This window comes from Sinohyriopsis cumingii, chromosome 12, assembly GCF_028554795.1.
Source record: "Sinohyriopsis cumingii isolate HCF-2022 chromosome 12, ASM2855479v2, whole genome shotgun sequence".
In the NCBI taxonomy this organism is placed as follows: Eukaryota; Metazoa; Mollusca; class Bivalvia; order Unionida; family Unionidae; genus Sinohyriopsis; species Sinohyriopsis cumingii.
In genome coordinates, this window is record NC_142972.1 from 108,809,113 (window position 1) to 108,826,360 (window position 17,248).

The 17,248-nt window shown below is 35.4% G+C and overlaps 1 protein-coding gene across 2 annotated transcripts in view; it reads right to left on the reverse strand.

Moving 5' to 3' along the window:
• LOC149787232 (uncharacterized) overlaps positions 1-17,248 on the reverse strand; it is a 55,053-nt gene that overhangs the window by 17,762 nt on the left and 20,043 nt on the right. For both annotated transcript variants that reach the window (XM_089977739.1, XM_089977740.1), the window contains exons 6-9: positions 16,476-16,679; positions 13,433-13,595; positions 10,483-10,853; positions 7,597-7,861 (exon numbers count right to left, since the gene is read on the reverse strand). In XM_089977739.1, the coding sequence (XP_089833865.1) occupies positions 7,597-7,861; positions 10,483-10,853; positions 13,433-13,595; positions 16,476-16,679 (1,003 nt within the window). The remainder of the gene's footprint in view (positions 1-7,596; positions 7,862-10,482; positions 10,854-13,432; positions 13,596-16,475; positions 16,680-17,248) is intronic.

Below are 17,248 nucleotides of genomic sequence, written 5' to 3' on the forward strand. Positions count from 1 at the left end.
TTACCTTTGATCATATGACTGCAGAATTCATAGGGTTCTTCTTTACCCTATCTTTATGCCATCCACATAGATCAATAGCTGTAGATGGTGGAGTAATTGGCATTAATTGAAAAATAATGTTATTTGGTGGAAACCATTTTTCTTCTTTCAGTCACAGTGACCATGACCTTTGAAAGAGCCAATTTCCATTTAACTCTGAAGCATAGCACTGTTGCATTTTAACATAATCTCTTTCTTCTGCCTCAGAAATCTCCTTTTGTGAATGCAATTTCTAAATACAATCATCCTCTTATTGCTCCTGCAGCGATCTAATGAATATTTCATGTGCTGGATTCTTTTGCTTTCATAATTTTATATAGTTTTTCCAACCCTGACTGTCTGAACAATTATTTTTGTTCTGATGACCAATTCCTAACTTCGTTACATCTCACACATCATGAAATGTTTATTTTCAAAATGTCATACAGTAACTACTACCTCATTAAAGTTCTTTTCTCACAGACAGTCATACTTAAACTTGATCCTTACTCCTTTCTTCAATGTCTGATGTCTACACTATGATTTATCACACTTATTTTTTAAATTATTTTGTTCAACATGATCAAAATTACTTATCAACAGCCGACTTCTCCAATATGCCATGACACATACATGAACGGGTTATTTACTTCACCACCCTTCATTGGCTGAAAACTGCATCATTCTTAGGATGGACCAATCAAAACATTGTTACAAATACTTCAATCATAATGGTAACACATCAATGCACAAAACATGGAACAGAACAAGTCCAGATAATACAAGAACAAATCTGCAATTCTGAAACAGCAAATGTCCAAAAAGCCTTAATTTCCACAACATTTTGGAAAACTAACATCTCTGGTTATTGTACAGAAACCTTTTTTCTTCTTTCAGTATGTTACACTAACCATTGAGCTTTTGACCCCGAAATCAAAGGTGTTCTTCTCTACCCCAAGTGCAAGCCGTCCAAAACATTTGGCAACTGTATATGGAGCACCACAGTAGTTCATGCACAGAAACCATAATGGTAACAGATGAAAAGATGTACAGATATCATGACATAAAATGCTTCAGTGTATAAAAATCTAGATATTTTTCAAGATTAAATTTAAAAAAATTCTGCACACATGAGCAACATATGGTATATATGATTAACGACAATTAGGTCATGCTTACCTGGCATTCCCTTGTAAACTTGTTCTCATTTTATATCATGAATTTATGTTCTAATCACTACACTGATCCAGGCAGCGAGTTTCTGTGAATAACCAATAAAGTTTTTAAAATAGGAAATGTTATCAAAGGTGTTTACACTCATCAAGTGCAAGATGTTTTGTATGAAGTGGGTTTTGCCGTTGCTATAGGCTGGATGTGTGTTGTTTAAGGTGCTTTGTTGTTGCTATAGGCTGGATGTGTGTTGTTTGAGGTGCTTTGCTGTTGCTATAGGCTGGAGGTGTGTTGTATGAGGTGCTTTACTGTTGCCATAGGCTGGAGGTGTGATGTTTGAGGTATTTTGCTGTTGCTATAGGCTGTAGGTGTGTTGTACGAGGTGCTTTGCTGTTGCTATAGGTTGGAGGTGTGTTGTATGAGGTGCTTTGCTGTTGCTGTAGGCTGGAGGTGTGTTGTTTGAGGTGCTTTGCTGTTGCTATAGGCTGGAGGTGTGTTGTACAAGGTGCTTTGCTGTTGCTATAGGCTGGAGGTGTGTTGTATGAGGTGCTTTGCTGTTGCTATATGCTGGAGGTGTGATGTTTGAGGTATTTTGCTGTTGCCATAGGCTGGAGGTGTGTTGTATGAGGTGCTTTGTTGCTGTTATAGGTTGATATTCCTATAATTGTTTGTAAGTGCTGATTCTGTGAAGTGACTTGATAACTGTCAAGTAACCAACTTGTACATCTGCCATATGTTACGGCAAAGAATAATTCTCCAAATTAGCAAACATTGTTACTGACATTTACATCATGAGAGATCTCAGTCTCTTAATATACACATATGAAGTTTTATGATAGGCAGACAAAGTCCAGTTTAAGGACAGGCAGATGAAGTCCAGTTTTAGGATAGGCAGATAAGTCCAGTTTTATGACAGGCAGATAAGTCGAGTTTGAGGATAGCCAGATGAAGTCCAGTTTTAGGATGGGAAGATGATGTCCAGTTTAGGACGTGAAGATGGTGTCCAGTTTTAGGATGGGCAGATGATGTCTAGTTTAAGCCAAGTTTACAATAAGCAGATAGGTCCAGTTTCATCTAAAATTACAGTCTGAACCAGATGACAGTAACAGATATTCCTGAATAAATTGGTATAATTTGTATAAGTCACAAAAAAGAATTTTTTGATAGAGATTGTGTGTATGACTGGTATCTGGGACTGTGTGTATGACTAGTATGAAGTAATTCTTTTAACAGATTTAACTGAAAGTCTATGAAAGCATAATGTAGTACAAGTTATCCAAACAATGCCTAACAAAAAAATGACGCTGCTTAATATAGGGATATTAGTTGTGTTGGATGTTCTCTATTTCAAAATAAAATTCTCATCAAAACTGGAATTCATTTCCCTGACACAGACAATTGAGATCTTCTGTTGTCAAGGTTAAAATCTAGAATTTAATCAGTGATTACTTAGCTCTTCTTTAACAAGTTTCTATCATGCACAAACTAAATTCAGAGCAAAGTGATTCTGGCCCCCTTTGTCTAAAGATTTTTTGGCAATTTTTTGTCCTTCAATTTGAACTTTTATACAATTTAAAATTTAAAATATTAACTTTTAACTGAAACTAGACAGACAGTAATGTCCTGACAGATTTTAAAACCACCTACCTAGCAATGAACCACCAACCATTCCACCTACCTGCCTACCTATTAAGAAAGGGTATAAGCATACAGCAGTTGAAAAAAAAGAAAATTCATTTCTGATGTCAAATTGGAAATACTATAAAGAAATGAGAGACTACCGTGTTTGTATCTTCTTTTAACAAAACCATTATTCCAAAATCTGCTTGAGAAGATATTATTGTTAGAGTGACAAAAGCCAGAGTTCATGCACCAATAATTACCTTGATTAGCCAATACAAATGCAGCCTCTACAAGTGCAGCCTCAATAAAAAGCATGCAGTATGGCATCCATTCATAAAATTTCAATACTCATTCACATGCTCAGTACAGTTAACCTGTTATAGTTAACATAACAACAGAATTTAAAGCCATTAATCTTTAAAGTTTATTCTACTTTCAATTGCAAAAGTGTTTCTGTGTAAGTTAGGAAGTATATAGGTCAAGCTGGTATGAATCTGTGATCATAAAATACAAATACTTAACCCATGTTATTTAAGCACAAAATGTGGGTCACAGTGATCTTATTTGGTTTCTGAGTGTAGTAGAAACATATCTGCATCCAATTATCAAGTTTCATGATTGGAACACACACAGCACCCAATAAATGAACTTTTAACATATAATTTCAATGAAGTCACTGAACCATGAGAAACAGGTTACAGAGATGTATTTTTTCAAAAAGGATGTAGAACCTTTAAAGATGCATCAACTCAAAAGTTCCATTATTCTAGGAAGAAATGGAATGCATGTAACATGCCAAAAATTTATGACATGAAGAGCTAAATGCAATACCTGAACCTTTGCCAAAAAATGAAATCTGAAATATAAATCACAACCTGTGTGTGTGTGATTAGGATTTTTAATGTAGCTTTAACAATCTTTCGGTCATATCGCTCCGATGTCAGCAGTGTGGCAGTTTATAGCAAGGTCTAGCACTGGGGCATCATGCTGCAGACATGTAGCATGATGTCCAACCCAGTCACATTATCCTGACACCAGGCCGACCAGTCCAATCACTCTTAATGCTGAGCACCGAGCGAGGCAGCTGTTAGTACCATTTTTGTAAGTCTTTGGTATGACCCAGCTGGGGTTCGAACCCACTACTTCCCGCTTCTGAGGCGGACACTCTAACCACTAGGCAACCAAATATGATATGTAAACAATAATCTGCTATAGTGTTTAAAGCCTAACAGTAAAACTATAAAACTGAACCCATGTGTGTGAAATGTGAAACATGGGCCACAGTGACCTACTAAGATATGGGGTTAGTACCCATCAAGATGCACCCCACCCCAAGCAAGTTTCATGATTCCAGGTAAAATAATATTATACCAGGGATTTACAAATCTGGGACAAGCTCAACATTGGTTCAGGCAAGTTCAAATTTATAAGGCTCTTGCATGGGCAAGTCCAAATAAATGAGAAAGGGATACAAGAAACGAGAAATTTTATTCCATGTCTGGGAAAAACAAACTCTTTGCAAGCTAATTTACCAACATGGGGTCATTTTCAGCTATTACTGATTTATGTTCTGCAAAGTTTATATCTTGCCAAAGAACATTTATCAGAGCCTTTGTTTGGCATTTATATGAAGTGCATTCTTTGTCTGAATACCTGGCAGTTTCTTTCATCTATTTTGTGTTATTTCCATCTTGTAGCCAATGTCCAGGTCAGTCTCACATTTTTTTCATGAAGAAATGATGTGTATATTTACTATTTAAAGTTAGTTTTGACAAATAAGGTATAAATATATTTAATTATCAGTTACATTGTAGTTGTAATATTTGTACATATCAGGGATTTGCTGACTTTCCAGTCCTAAGTTAGCCTCTGGCAGTTTGTCAGATTGCCAACTCAAAACAATGGTTTTTCAAAGATTGTTTTGATGCATGTTGCCAATTGTATGGCAACTACGTGTTACTTGCTTTCTTTGACTGGCAGGTATTTGAAAATAATAAAAAAATCATCTGTAATGATTAAGAACCAGGAGGATTTTGTTCAATGTGTGACTGACCTAAGGAAAATGCAGAATCCACAAGCGGCATTTAATATCATGCTTACATGATAATTACAGGAGACTTGATAAATACAAGGTGACTACATGATAACTGTTAAACAAATAGATGAAATAAGTGTTCACAAATCCTTGAGTTAAGAGAAAAAACAAGTCATTACAGCCATGCTTGAATTCTTTCTCAACTCTCTTAAAAATATAGCTATTTCCAAAATCTTGTCCACCTATCCATTTATCTTTCTATATACCTGTATCTATCTGGTGCTGCTCTTAGAACTAAATTTGCATTCTAACTCTTTCTAACATACAAATCTAACTACATGTATTATTTACATTCTTGGATAACTTTAATTGTCAGCATACGGTTTTAAGATACCAAGAGAGATAAAAAGAAAACAGAAGTTTCAATAAATGTAATGTGATTTCCTTAAAACATACCATAATTTCTCTTATTGCTTCACTCATGTTAAAGATATTATGTTTTTCCATGGGCAAGTTCAACTTTCCAGTTAGCTTGCCTCAATCAAGCTGATATTAATATAAATTTGTTGTTGTTATTGTTGTTGTAGGCTTTAACACCATTTTTCAGCACACAATAGGCTATACATGGCAGCAAGTAATAATGGTGGAGGAAGAACTGGGAAAACCCTGGAAAGAACCACCAACCCACGAGAAGCTACTGGCAAGCTTTCTCACATACCCACATTAGCCAAATCCGCGACTCAAACCCACGCAGACAGAGGTGAGATGGCAGTGATCAGTAACGGAGTACGCTTTAGACCACTCATCCACTCTGGGCCCTCTAGAAAGTCATAAATCCCTGATTATACATTAGATGAAAACCAATGTAGTCGGGAGCTAAAAATATAGAATGTGACATGTGACTTCCTTTTATTGCAAGTCTGTGGTACTAACATAATGCATAGTCATCAAGTGTGATGATTTTGACATAAATGATGCTCGAGGCTGAACCCAAGCCAGTGAAGTATGGAAAATAGGTCACAGTGACCTACTTCTGTGAAGAGGGTTTAATACTCATCAAGATGGATTTCCTCATCAAGTTTCATCAATTCTGGTAAGACAGTATGTAAACCAACTTAATTAAATGCAAAAAAAATCCCCAAAACAAAATGTAAAATTTTGGTCATCATGACCTTTTTTATAACGGCATGGTACAAATACATACAATGATATACATGCAGTGAAATACAAACACTGATATACATACACTGAAATACTATGTGATTAACATTACATACAACAATATACATTACATACAATGATATACATACAATGATATACATTACATACGATGATATAAATTACATACAATGATATACCTACATTGCTATACATACAATGATATACATACAATGATATACATTACATACGATGATATAAATTACATACAATGAAATACCTATATTGCTATACATACAATGATGTACATTACAATGATATACATTATAAACAATGATATACATACAATAGTATACATAAAATGATCTACGTTTCATGATTATGCCATGAACATAGCTTGAGCTATAACCTTAACATGCAAGGGATTAGCAATCGTCAAGCCACATGCCTTCAACAAGTTTTTTAGTCTCAGTAAAACTAAATATGCTGGGTGCAAAAAGCCTATCTGTTCTTGAGCAATATGCAAAACCATAACATATGAAATGGAGTACACAGCAACATGCTTTTGTGGTAAGACTGTGTTACTAAAAGAAATACATCAAACTGTCTCCTATGACAATTCTGTCGTGAACAGAACTTGCGAAATGAATTCAAATGCAAAATGTCACCAAAGTCAGTGAAGCATGAAACGTAGGTGTCCATGCCAAGTTTTAACGACAAAACAGTATATATACAAGGTGCACAAAAATTTGGTCATTAGCTCAACATAAAAATGTTCCCAAAGTCAGTAAAATGTGAATCTTAGGTTACAGTAAGCTACCTATGTGGTAAGGGAGTATTGCTAATAAAGATGCATCCATCATCTTGTTTAATGATTCTAGCATAAACAGAAAATACAAACACAAATTTAACCAAGTCAATGAATAATGAAATATTTATCACCGTGACCTATTTTTATAATGAAGGTGTCATATTCCTCTTGCCATGTTTTATGTTTCCAAGTATAAATGTAGGGAAAATACCTAAGCTACACATAAAAACTTTGCCAAGAATGTACAACTAATGTACATGCAGGTACAAAGTTAGACCCACCCACCTGAGGTTGGTGCTATGAAACCCATTCCAAACTGCCACCTAATAATGAAAATGTGACATCCCTCAATGGTCACATAACATGAACTAAATCCTCTTGTATCCACATATTGTATGACTTTCCCTTTTCATTATTTCATCTACATATTTACCTCTCCTCTAAAGCAACCTCCCTTAACCATCCAAATTTTATTCTTCCCAAAAACACCTACTAAAGGTAGGGTCGCCATACTTTTAGTTGAGTCACATTTCTAAAATAAAATTAAACAGAAACTGTACATAACTGACCCCTGTGAAATGAAACAAAGATGGAACGTTTAATGTATATCAAAATGACAGCATATATATAATTATCACCATTAATTACTCTAACTGTCCTTAATGGGCATGTATCTGTAATAAAAAAGTTGACCTTAGGAGCACTGTTTTAATGAATTCACGCCAAATTCCATTAAAGTGCCTTGTCTATACACACATAATTCCTTTTTACTGGAAATTACCTTTCACATCCCATGTAGTTCTCTCAGAGTTAAATGGTTCTGTATGTCTAAGCATTCCTGAAGATACAGGCTGAGGAGGTGGTATTCTTGGTCTTAAATGTTCTGCTGGCAACCGTGGAGGAGGTGTCAGAAACCTCATAAAAGGCGTTGGTGATGAAGGTGATAGAGACCTCGGTGAAGAAGATAGTGACCATGGAGGAATTGTCAGTGGTCTTTGTGGAGGAGATGGGGAGATGACTGGACGATGAAGATGATCTGCATCAGCCTAAAAAATAAAATAATTACTATGAAAATGCTCCTGGAAGCTAAATCATTAATTAGGAACTCTTCTTCTGCATCTTCAAGTCATTCTGAGTTATTATATTTAGGCCTATGAATCAAAACCTCTGAAGAACTTTTGTATATTCTTTTAAAAAAATATAAAATGTGACACTTAAATAAACAATGTTACACTATTCTTTGAGACTGCAATATTTTATTGAAGTATATTCAATAATTAGCATAAATTTTGACATCAACTGTTACAAACAGGCTACTCAGAATTCTTCCTTAAGTGGCCAACAGCCCAAGTAAAGCACCATCAAATGTTTCTTAATTTCCAACCTGGAAGTTTAAGATTTACCAATCTACAGTTATTGTATTTCTTGTCACAATGCGACCTTTTCTTTTCTTGTAATCAGGCAGCAAAACAGTCTAGTTTTACTTACCTGCAGTGCTCAAAGTAATTTGAGCCTGGACTCCAATTTCGACATGCCCAAAATTTCCCCTTTTTTAATACACAATGCTGCTATGCCAATAGCTACATTTCGATTATAAAATCAATGATTCAAAGGGGGTTGAAGGCAATGCAAGTGTCATTAGTGTTCATCACTACACTCACTAGGGACTGGATGGTCCTGGTGTTCAAACTTCTCTGCTGGATTCTGAGGGAATCCATGTCAGAAACGAGCTGATGTATGTTGTTGTTGTTGTTGTTCTAGGGTTTAACGCCATTTTTCAGCACAAGATAGGCTATACATGGTGGCCAGTATAACTGGTGGAGGAAGAACCCTGGAAAACCCAGGGAAGAACCACTGACCCACGAGAAGCTACCGGCAGGCTTTCCCATGTACCAATGTTAGCCGAGCCTTGAACTCGAACCCAGGCAGACAGAGATGAGATGGCAGTGATCCATAACGGAGAGCGCTTTAGACCACTCGGGGCCCCAGCTGATGTATGTCAATGTGTTGTTTGCAGTATGTACAAAGAATAATAGGCACCCCCCCCCATCTTTTTTTTTTCTTTAGACGTGCTTAACAAAGCAAAAGCAAGAGCTCTGAAATTCATTTTTGCTGGGCTTTGCTGACAGCTAATTGTTTTCTACATTATTTATGCTTTTCATTTTTTAAAATCAGTAGGTGTACAAACGTATATTCAGACTAATCACATTTTAAATATGCAGTAAAATCTGACTTCAAAGAAACATTGCCGCTGTTCACAAACTTGTCAAAAAATATAATACATGTGGCTTAAACATTCTCATTCAAGGCAATAATATGTAATAACATTTGTTCTTGTACACCATCTAGCATCTCTTTACCAATAAAGGATTGTTCCACTTCCTGATCCTACCTATGCAAATTAGCACATTGGGCTTACCCAATTCAGCCTTCAAACCACATCTCAGTAGTTATTGTCAGCCAATTATGTGAAATGGTGGTTTATACCTGACCTCTTTGCCTTTAATTGCCACTATATAAACTGCCCAAGGGATAGTTTTACATCAGACCCAATCTTGACTTTTTACCGTTAATACATGCTACATGTAACAGGTTTATACTGAAAGTGGTGTTTTGTTGTTGTTTTTTCTTTTGAAGATTACTGAAAATTGTGTTTTCTCAAAACACATTCATGTCAGGAGGTTTGGGAGTACAAAACTGTATTTTTAGCATGACACGCCATGCTTCAATTTGATTAAAATCATATTTCAATTTCACGAAGGATAGTGTTGATCTTATTTAGACTGTCCTGTTATGGCAGGTATGTCAACGTCTTGAAAATACATTTACACATTTCACAGCATGATCCGAGTTTCCTCAGGCAAATTAATTTCTTTTCCACATGCCCAACAGGTACCTCACTTGGAATACAGGACAGGCCTAATCTAAAATTAGAGGGACAATGGGTGCCGGGCTATTGGTATTTTTTTAGCACTGATATGTCATTCATTCTTCCACCAATAACTTTTATATCATGCTGGGAATGAATTCATAATAATTTATAATTGTACCTGATTGTACAACAATAATTGTAATCTTACATTTCAAATGCCAATAATTTGCTTAAAATAGAAATTAGACTTTACTAGAACAAGACACCAAAGTTTGATTGAAATTAGTCTGGTGGTCTCTGTGAAGCTGAAAATATTAGTTGTTGATGGATGCAGTAGTCATTTAGTCAGACAACAGATGACCTCGCAAAACTGACCTCATAACCAGATGAGCCAAAAATTAATGTAAAATTTAAAGTTTAAATTTTTAATTTTTTAAATATAAATTGTATGTCAATTTCCTCATTTACAAAAATTTAGTTAAAGTACATGTTCAATGACATGAAAACCATCTCAGTTAATGTTAAATTTTTAAGGCATTTTAAATTTTATTCAAATCATTTCAGTTCTTATTTATTTTGTTGCTTAAACTATTCATATAATTGTGCAAATTTGTTTTATCATTTTTTTAAAAAATCTTTCTTGAAAACACCCTCCTTTGCAATCTGTAAACTGCCTGACAATGGTGTGATGGAGAAACAGACTTGCATGAGTAATATTTCTATATCTGCCCTTTCATTATTCAAAAAAAAAAAAAATAATCCTAAGTGAAAATAATGCAATCTGATTTGACATACCTCTCGCATATTGAGCATTGGCTGTGATAGCTTGTATGGATATGCCTGCTGGGAAGTCACACTGGCTGCAATGGGATGTCCTGATACATTGTTCTGCATGAGAGGCATGGTGACCCAAGGCTGGTTGGTGTTCTGGCCAGTCATTGTAAACATGCTGACACTGTAAGGAAATGCCTGTTGGGAAGCCATACTGACAGCAACAGGATGCCCAGACATATTGCTCTGCATGACTGGCATGGTGGGCCAATGCTGCGTGGTGTTCTGGCCTGTCAATGCACTCATGTTGACACTGGGATGCATGTTGGTCTGCACAGGAGCTGTTGGGCCAGTAGGTCTTACTTGTGGTCCAGCTATCATGTTCTGGAGTCCAACTGTTGCAAAGATCAAAGTACAAATGTACTACATTGTCTGCTCTTATTAAAATGAAGTTCTTCAGTTTATAAACAAGATAACTCATATTTCTCTTTGACAAGACTTTCTTTGAGTCTACATTTAACTTTTAATTCCAACCAATGTATATCCCTTTATAACTGTAATGAGATCAATCAGTTCTATCACCAATGTATATCCTTTAACAATTGGAATGAGTTCGATCAGTTCTATCACCAATGCATAATCCTTAACAATTGAAACGAGATCAATCAGTTCTATCACCAAAGTATATCTCTTAACTGGAATGAGTTCAACTTCTTCACCAATGTATATTCCTTAATCAATGGAATGAGATCAATTATATCACCAATATATATTCCTTAATCATTAGAATTAGAATGAGATCAATCAGTTCTATCACCAATGTATATTCCTTGATCATTAGAATGAGATCAATCAGTTCTATCACCAATGTATATTCCCTGACCATTAGAATGAGATCAACTGTATGACCATGTAAATTTCTTGATCACTGGAATGAGATCAATAAGTTCTAACACCAATGTATATTCCCTGATCATTAGAATCAGAATGAGATCAATCAGTTCTATCACCAATGTATATTTCTTGATCAACAGAATGAGATCAACTGTATCACCATGTAAATTTCTTGATCACTGGAATGAGATCAATAACTTCTAATGCCAGTGTATATTCCCTGATCATTAGAATGAGATCAATCAGTTCTATCACCAATGTATATTCCTTGATCATTAGAACGAGATCAACTGTATCACCAATGTAAATTTCTTGATCACTGGAATGAGATCAATCAGTCCTAATGCCAATGTATATTCCCTGATCATCAGAATTAGAATGAGATCAATCAGTTCTATCACCAATGTATATTCCTTGATCATTAGAATGAGATCAATCAGTTCTATCACCAATGTATATTCCTTGATCATTAGAATGAGATCAATCAGTTCTATCACCAATGTATATTCCTTGACCATTAGAATGAGATCAACTGTATGACCATGTAAATTTCTTGATCACTGGAATGAGATCAATAAGTTCTAACGCCAATGTATATTCCCTGATCATTAGAATCAGAATGAGATCAATCAGTTCTATCACCAATGTATATTTCTTGATCAATAGAATGAGATCAACTGTATCACCATGTAAATTTCTTGATCACTGGAATGAGATCAATAACTTCTAATGCCAGTGTATATTCCCTGATCATTAGAATGAGATCAATCAGTTCTATCACCAATGTATATTCCTTGATCATTAGAACGAGATCAACTGTATCACCAATGTAAATTTCTTGATCACTGGAATGAGATCAATCAGTCCTAATGCCAATGTATATTCCCTGATCATTAGAATTAGAATGAGATCAATCAGTTCTATCACCAATGTATTTTCCTTGATCATTAGAACGAGAGCAACTATATCACCAATGTAAATTTCTTGATCACTGGAATGAGATCAATCAGTTCTAACACCAATGTATAATCCAAAAGTAACTGGAATCAAATCAAGTCTATCACCAATATATATAAAGCCCTTACTAAGTGGAAATAGATATTATGCATATAAATATGCTGAAAAGATATAAATAATTTGATAATTTAGTATTATTTAACATTAAGTGAAGTATATATTCTTAAGATCATATTCAGATGATTTTAAAAAACAATTAACTCATTTTGATATTGAGCACATATATGAATCAACATTTATTATTTCATTATTAGATTCAACCATAATCAGAACAAATATCACAGTGGCAATGCATTCACTCTAAATTAAATATAACCTTAAACTTCACAGCACATGTTACATGACAAGGCCTAGCCTTAGAATGTTCTGGATGATTTTTTATAAATTTGATCGGAAAATGACCCACATCATGCCCAAATGTGCCTTAGGTTTTAATATAAGGTTCTGAGGTAAACAAAATTTGTCATTCCTGTTTTAAGTTTATTTCTAAAATCACTTTTAGTTAAGCCCATCTATAATTTGCAAAGAATCATTTATTTAAAAATTATTCATTGGAATTAGAAAGTGCTCACTGACATATTGGACTTAAATCACTATTTTGGATTCTTGTAAATTCATTCATTTAGATGTATCAAGACTGTTGACACATCAGCTCATCCAAGACTACAGGAACATCACAAATTTTTAATCCTGGAATTCATTCAGGACACTATACTTTTGGACTTGTGATGGAATTTTGGGATTTAATTCACAATGCTTAAGTTCCTTTTAAATTTTCACTCTGTATTCTAGGAAAATAAATTATTTGCTAAATTTTACTAATCTGATTGGTTTTGCTTTTTTACTTAATTTAAGAAAATCGAGTCATAACATACAAGACTAGAACACCTAGTATGCAAACTTCACAACAAATGTACAAGATCTATGATTTTCAAAAACTTGTACACAGCACCTTCATGCTTTTGGTGATATCAACACCAAAAAATCTGAAACTATTGTTTTTCTATTCAGAAGTAACAATAAATGGAAAAAGCAAACAAGCAAAACAGACTCGGGCCCTTACTCTCAGCTGCAGGCTGGTTGGGTCGAACTGTGTGCCAGCTAAGGCCTGCTCCCATCTGTGGTATAGTTTGTGGAGTGTAGAAACCTTGTTGTGTTCCCTCTGGCATTGTTGGTACATAGTATCCTGCTCCAACAGCTGGAAACATCTGGTCCATCTGTTGAGCCTAAATAAAACAAAAAGTTGTTATAAACTAACAAAAGGCACTAATTTATTATCTGCAACTTCTATATGGACAACTGAAAAAGAGCCATCCGCTTGGAGAAATAAAGCATCCGGCCAGAATCAAGTCATGCCCGAATACCAAATGCTTCTTCCAGGAACCTAAAATACGATGCTTCAAATGAATGATTAACATATTAACCCCTGGAGGTTTTTGTCATTTTCGCCTGAAATTCAAGTAGGAAAACACATTTTGAAAGCTATTTCTGAATACATCCGAAAACACCAACTTCCAGGTGATCTTCCAATAACATACTGCCTAGTTGTGTTGAAAACATTGTTTTTCATTGGCTACAGTGTATCCCCCAGGGGTGTGCAATTGAGGGTAAAAAAAAAACCTTGGTGTCAGAACTGGGGGTCAAAAAATGTGGGGGTCAAAAATGAACGCAAATTTTTATATGACTCGTACTTTTTCAGCTTGAAATAGGATATTGCAACTTGCAGAACATACTCTCTCTCTCTCTCTAACTAAACATACAAAAAAAAAAATAAACATGTACAATCAACAAACAAATGCATTGTCAATTCAAAGAATAATTTTATTATTTCATTTTTCTTTTAAAGTCGTACTTTTAACAGTCTCCTTATAATCAATATGAAGCAATATTATAGCCCAACACAGTACATACAAGCCAATACAAAAAGCCAAATAAATCTTTTTAACAAAATGGCAGTCAAATTACTGCCTTTCATAAAATGTGTACTATTATCGGTTTCACTGTACTTCGTCCTAGAACAAATTTATCCAAATATCAAGGAGGCTAATGATTCATCTTCTTTCTAATCAGTTAGACATGAACTTTAAGATCTCTTTTATTGCAGCAAAGTTAAAAACCAACAAAATCTGCAATGACCCACTGACTTTGTAATCCAAATAATGCATTTGTCTCTGCAAGTTTACTGATTTCTTTGTTGTGAAAGAATGTCTTGGGTTATGTGTTCTCCAGATATCTTGTGGCGAACGAGGGCAGATTTGTTAAAATTCTAAACCCATCTAGAAAGGATTATTCACTTTTGCAGTCTTCGCAATCACCCGATCAGAAGTCACACCGGTAATCCTAATGTATGAATACCGTATTCCAGTCAAGGGCATTATTTTCTCCATTTTTCATTAAAGTTAGATCCACAGTTACTCTTCTGTGTTCTGCTTCTTTCACTTTCTTCACATATGATTTTTAGTGCACGGCCTTTTAATCTAGTGCAACAAGCATTGAGATTAAACATGAGCTCGATGGAAATCGCCTGAAAGCTCGCGAGATATGGGGAAGCAACTCTGTCATAACATTGCCTATGCTAGTCTGGTTCATTGTTTCGACTGTTCCCTGCGTTACACTCTGCTATACGAATAGAGGAGCGCAAGGCAAGGAACAAACAAAGCAGAGAACCAGTTAATGCCTATGCTCAAAGTATATATGATGCCATCCATCGTCCAATGCATTGGGTATTAAATAAATCCATATCACATGAAAATCCTTTGCGTCAAAACAACGCACGGCAACAAAATGTGTGCGTCAATTTTCTCCAGCACACGTCCCTGACGCACAAATGTGCGTAAAGGGAAACACTGTGGCTATTTGGCTCACGCATGAGCAGAAGGGTAAAAATTTGACTTTTTTTTTTTGTTTTTTTTTGCTAAACAGACCCATTATTTTTGTATTGAGACCACTCTTTATTCCAAAGGCCCAGCTTATCCTACTTTTTGCAAAAGTTCCTCTGTCTGTTTGCAGTTCATACTGCTCTGCCTTAGATGTGAGACCAAAAAAATCTAAAATCCAGACACAAAATCGGATTCTGACCACAGGCAAATTTTGGGTAGAAAAAAATCAGGTCCAAAAATGAGGTTTTTCTCTCTGTATTTTGTAGTGCAACTAGACATTCCAGATTATCTGGTATCATTGTAGAGCTACATCTGTCTACCTTCCTATAATACCACCCACTTTAGTGTATCATGCATGACCATGACGCTACAGAGCTCAGCAGTAGGCTACTACCTCCTGCCAAGGTAACTCGTCGCCAGGGGTTAATGTGTTAAAGGCTGCTCTAGAAAGAGTCCCATGAGGGCCTGAGATTGCTCATTTTTCTGACATGTACCTAACAACAAAATGCAAGGGCCATGAAATATGTGCTCAGTGGTATGCATGCTTTCTTCTAAGCTGTTGATTGCATATGTTGCAAAAACAACTGGTTCAAGGTTTCTCTATTTTTCTGTATCTTCATCAAACTTTTAAATTTGGTTGCTTTCTGTTCAGGGGATTTTAAGCATATTGTTAGTGAATTCTGTCTGCTATATTGAGAAAGCACATTTTTTTTAGTATACTATGTTTCTCAAATAATACTTTACCAGATACAGTACCTGATCACGTTGGAACAAGAGGAAATGCTGGGCATCCTACCTACATCACCCAGTAGGAGCATGACTGCTCTACTCAAATGATGAACTTCTCCAAGTTTAGCACAACAAGAGTCAATTTGATTATACATGTGCACGAGTCTATCCAGAGGCTTTAATTTGGAATTTATGCCAAGGTGGACTATGTGCAGATGGGCTTTATATGTATATGAGCTGTGTATGCAGATGGGTTGTATATGCAGATTAGCTGTAAATGCAGGTTTGCTGCATAAGAAGGCTGTTACTATAGCAGACTTGATTGAACATTTTGTATGCCACAACTGACAGTGTAGTGATATAACTATACAATAATTAAGTATTCCCTTGATGATATTAATAAAACCAATACCAAAATTACAAAAACATTTCACTAGCTGTTAAGTGTGTGACGGTAAGAACTTTGAATGTCTGCAAAAGGTTTCATTTGTGCATTACCTGCATCCTCATAGTGGCTACCCGCTGCATGTACTGCGTGGCAAGGTGAGCCTTGCGGTCCTCCTTACGCTGTGCCAAGGCTACATACAACGGCTTCTTGACAATGATGCGACCATTCATTACAGTCATTGCCTTGGTTGCCTCCTCTGGCGAACTGAAGCAAACAAACCCAAAGCCCTTGGATTTGCCATTGTCAGTCATGACCTGTAATAAATAAAGTACTATTTGGAAAATGAACACAAATGGAATACCATTAGTAAATAGTATAACCCAGCAAAATGAAACTTTAATGAGCATTTCTGGCAAACTTCTGCAAGATGTTGTTGTTAAATTCTAAATACACTTGCTTACTAGGAAAACAGGGTTCATACACCTTGGAATTGACAAAATTCAAAGACTTTTCAAGGACTTTATCCAATCTGTTCAAGGACCCCAATGCCCAGTGCACTTTAGGTATAGTTATCAATGGTCATTTAAAGGATAAGTGAAAATGTTTAATTTCCTGACAAGGGGCTTCATAATATTTGTGCAAAAACATGTATACCCATGAAAATATGTTAGTTGAAAATTAAATCTGATATGGGTCTTTTTAATCAAATCTGACCCAGACCTTTTTAATCAAATATGACCCAGATCTTTTTAATCAAATCTGACCTAGGTCTTTTTAATCAAATGTGACATTGGTCTTTTTAATCAAATCTGACCCAGGTCTTTTAATCAAATCTGATCTATATCTTTTAATCAAATGTCACCTAGGTCTTTTCATCAAATGT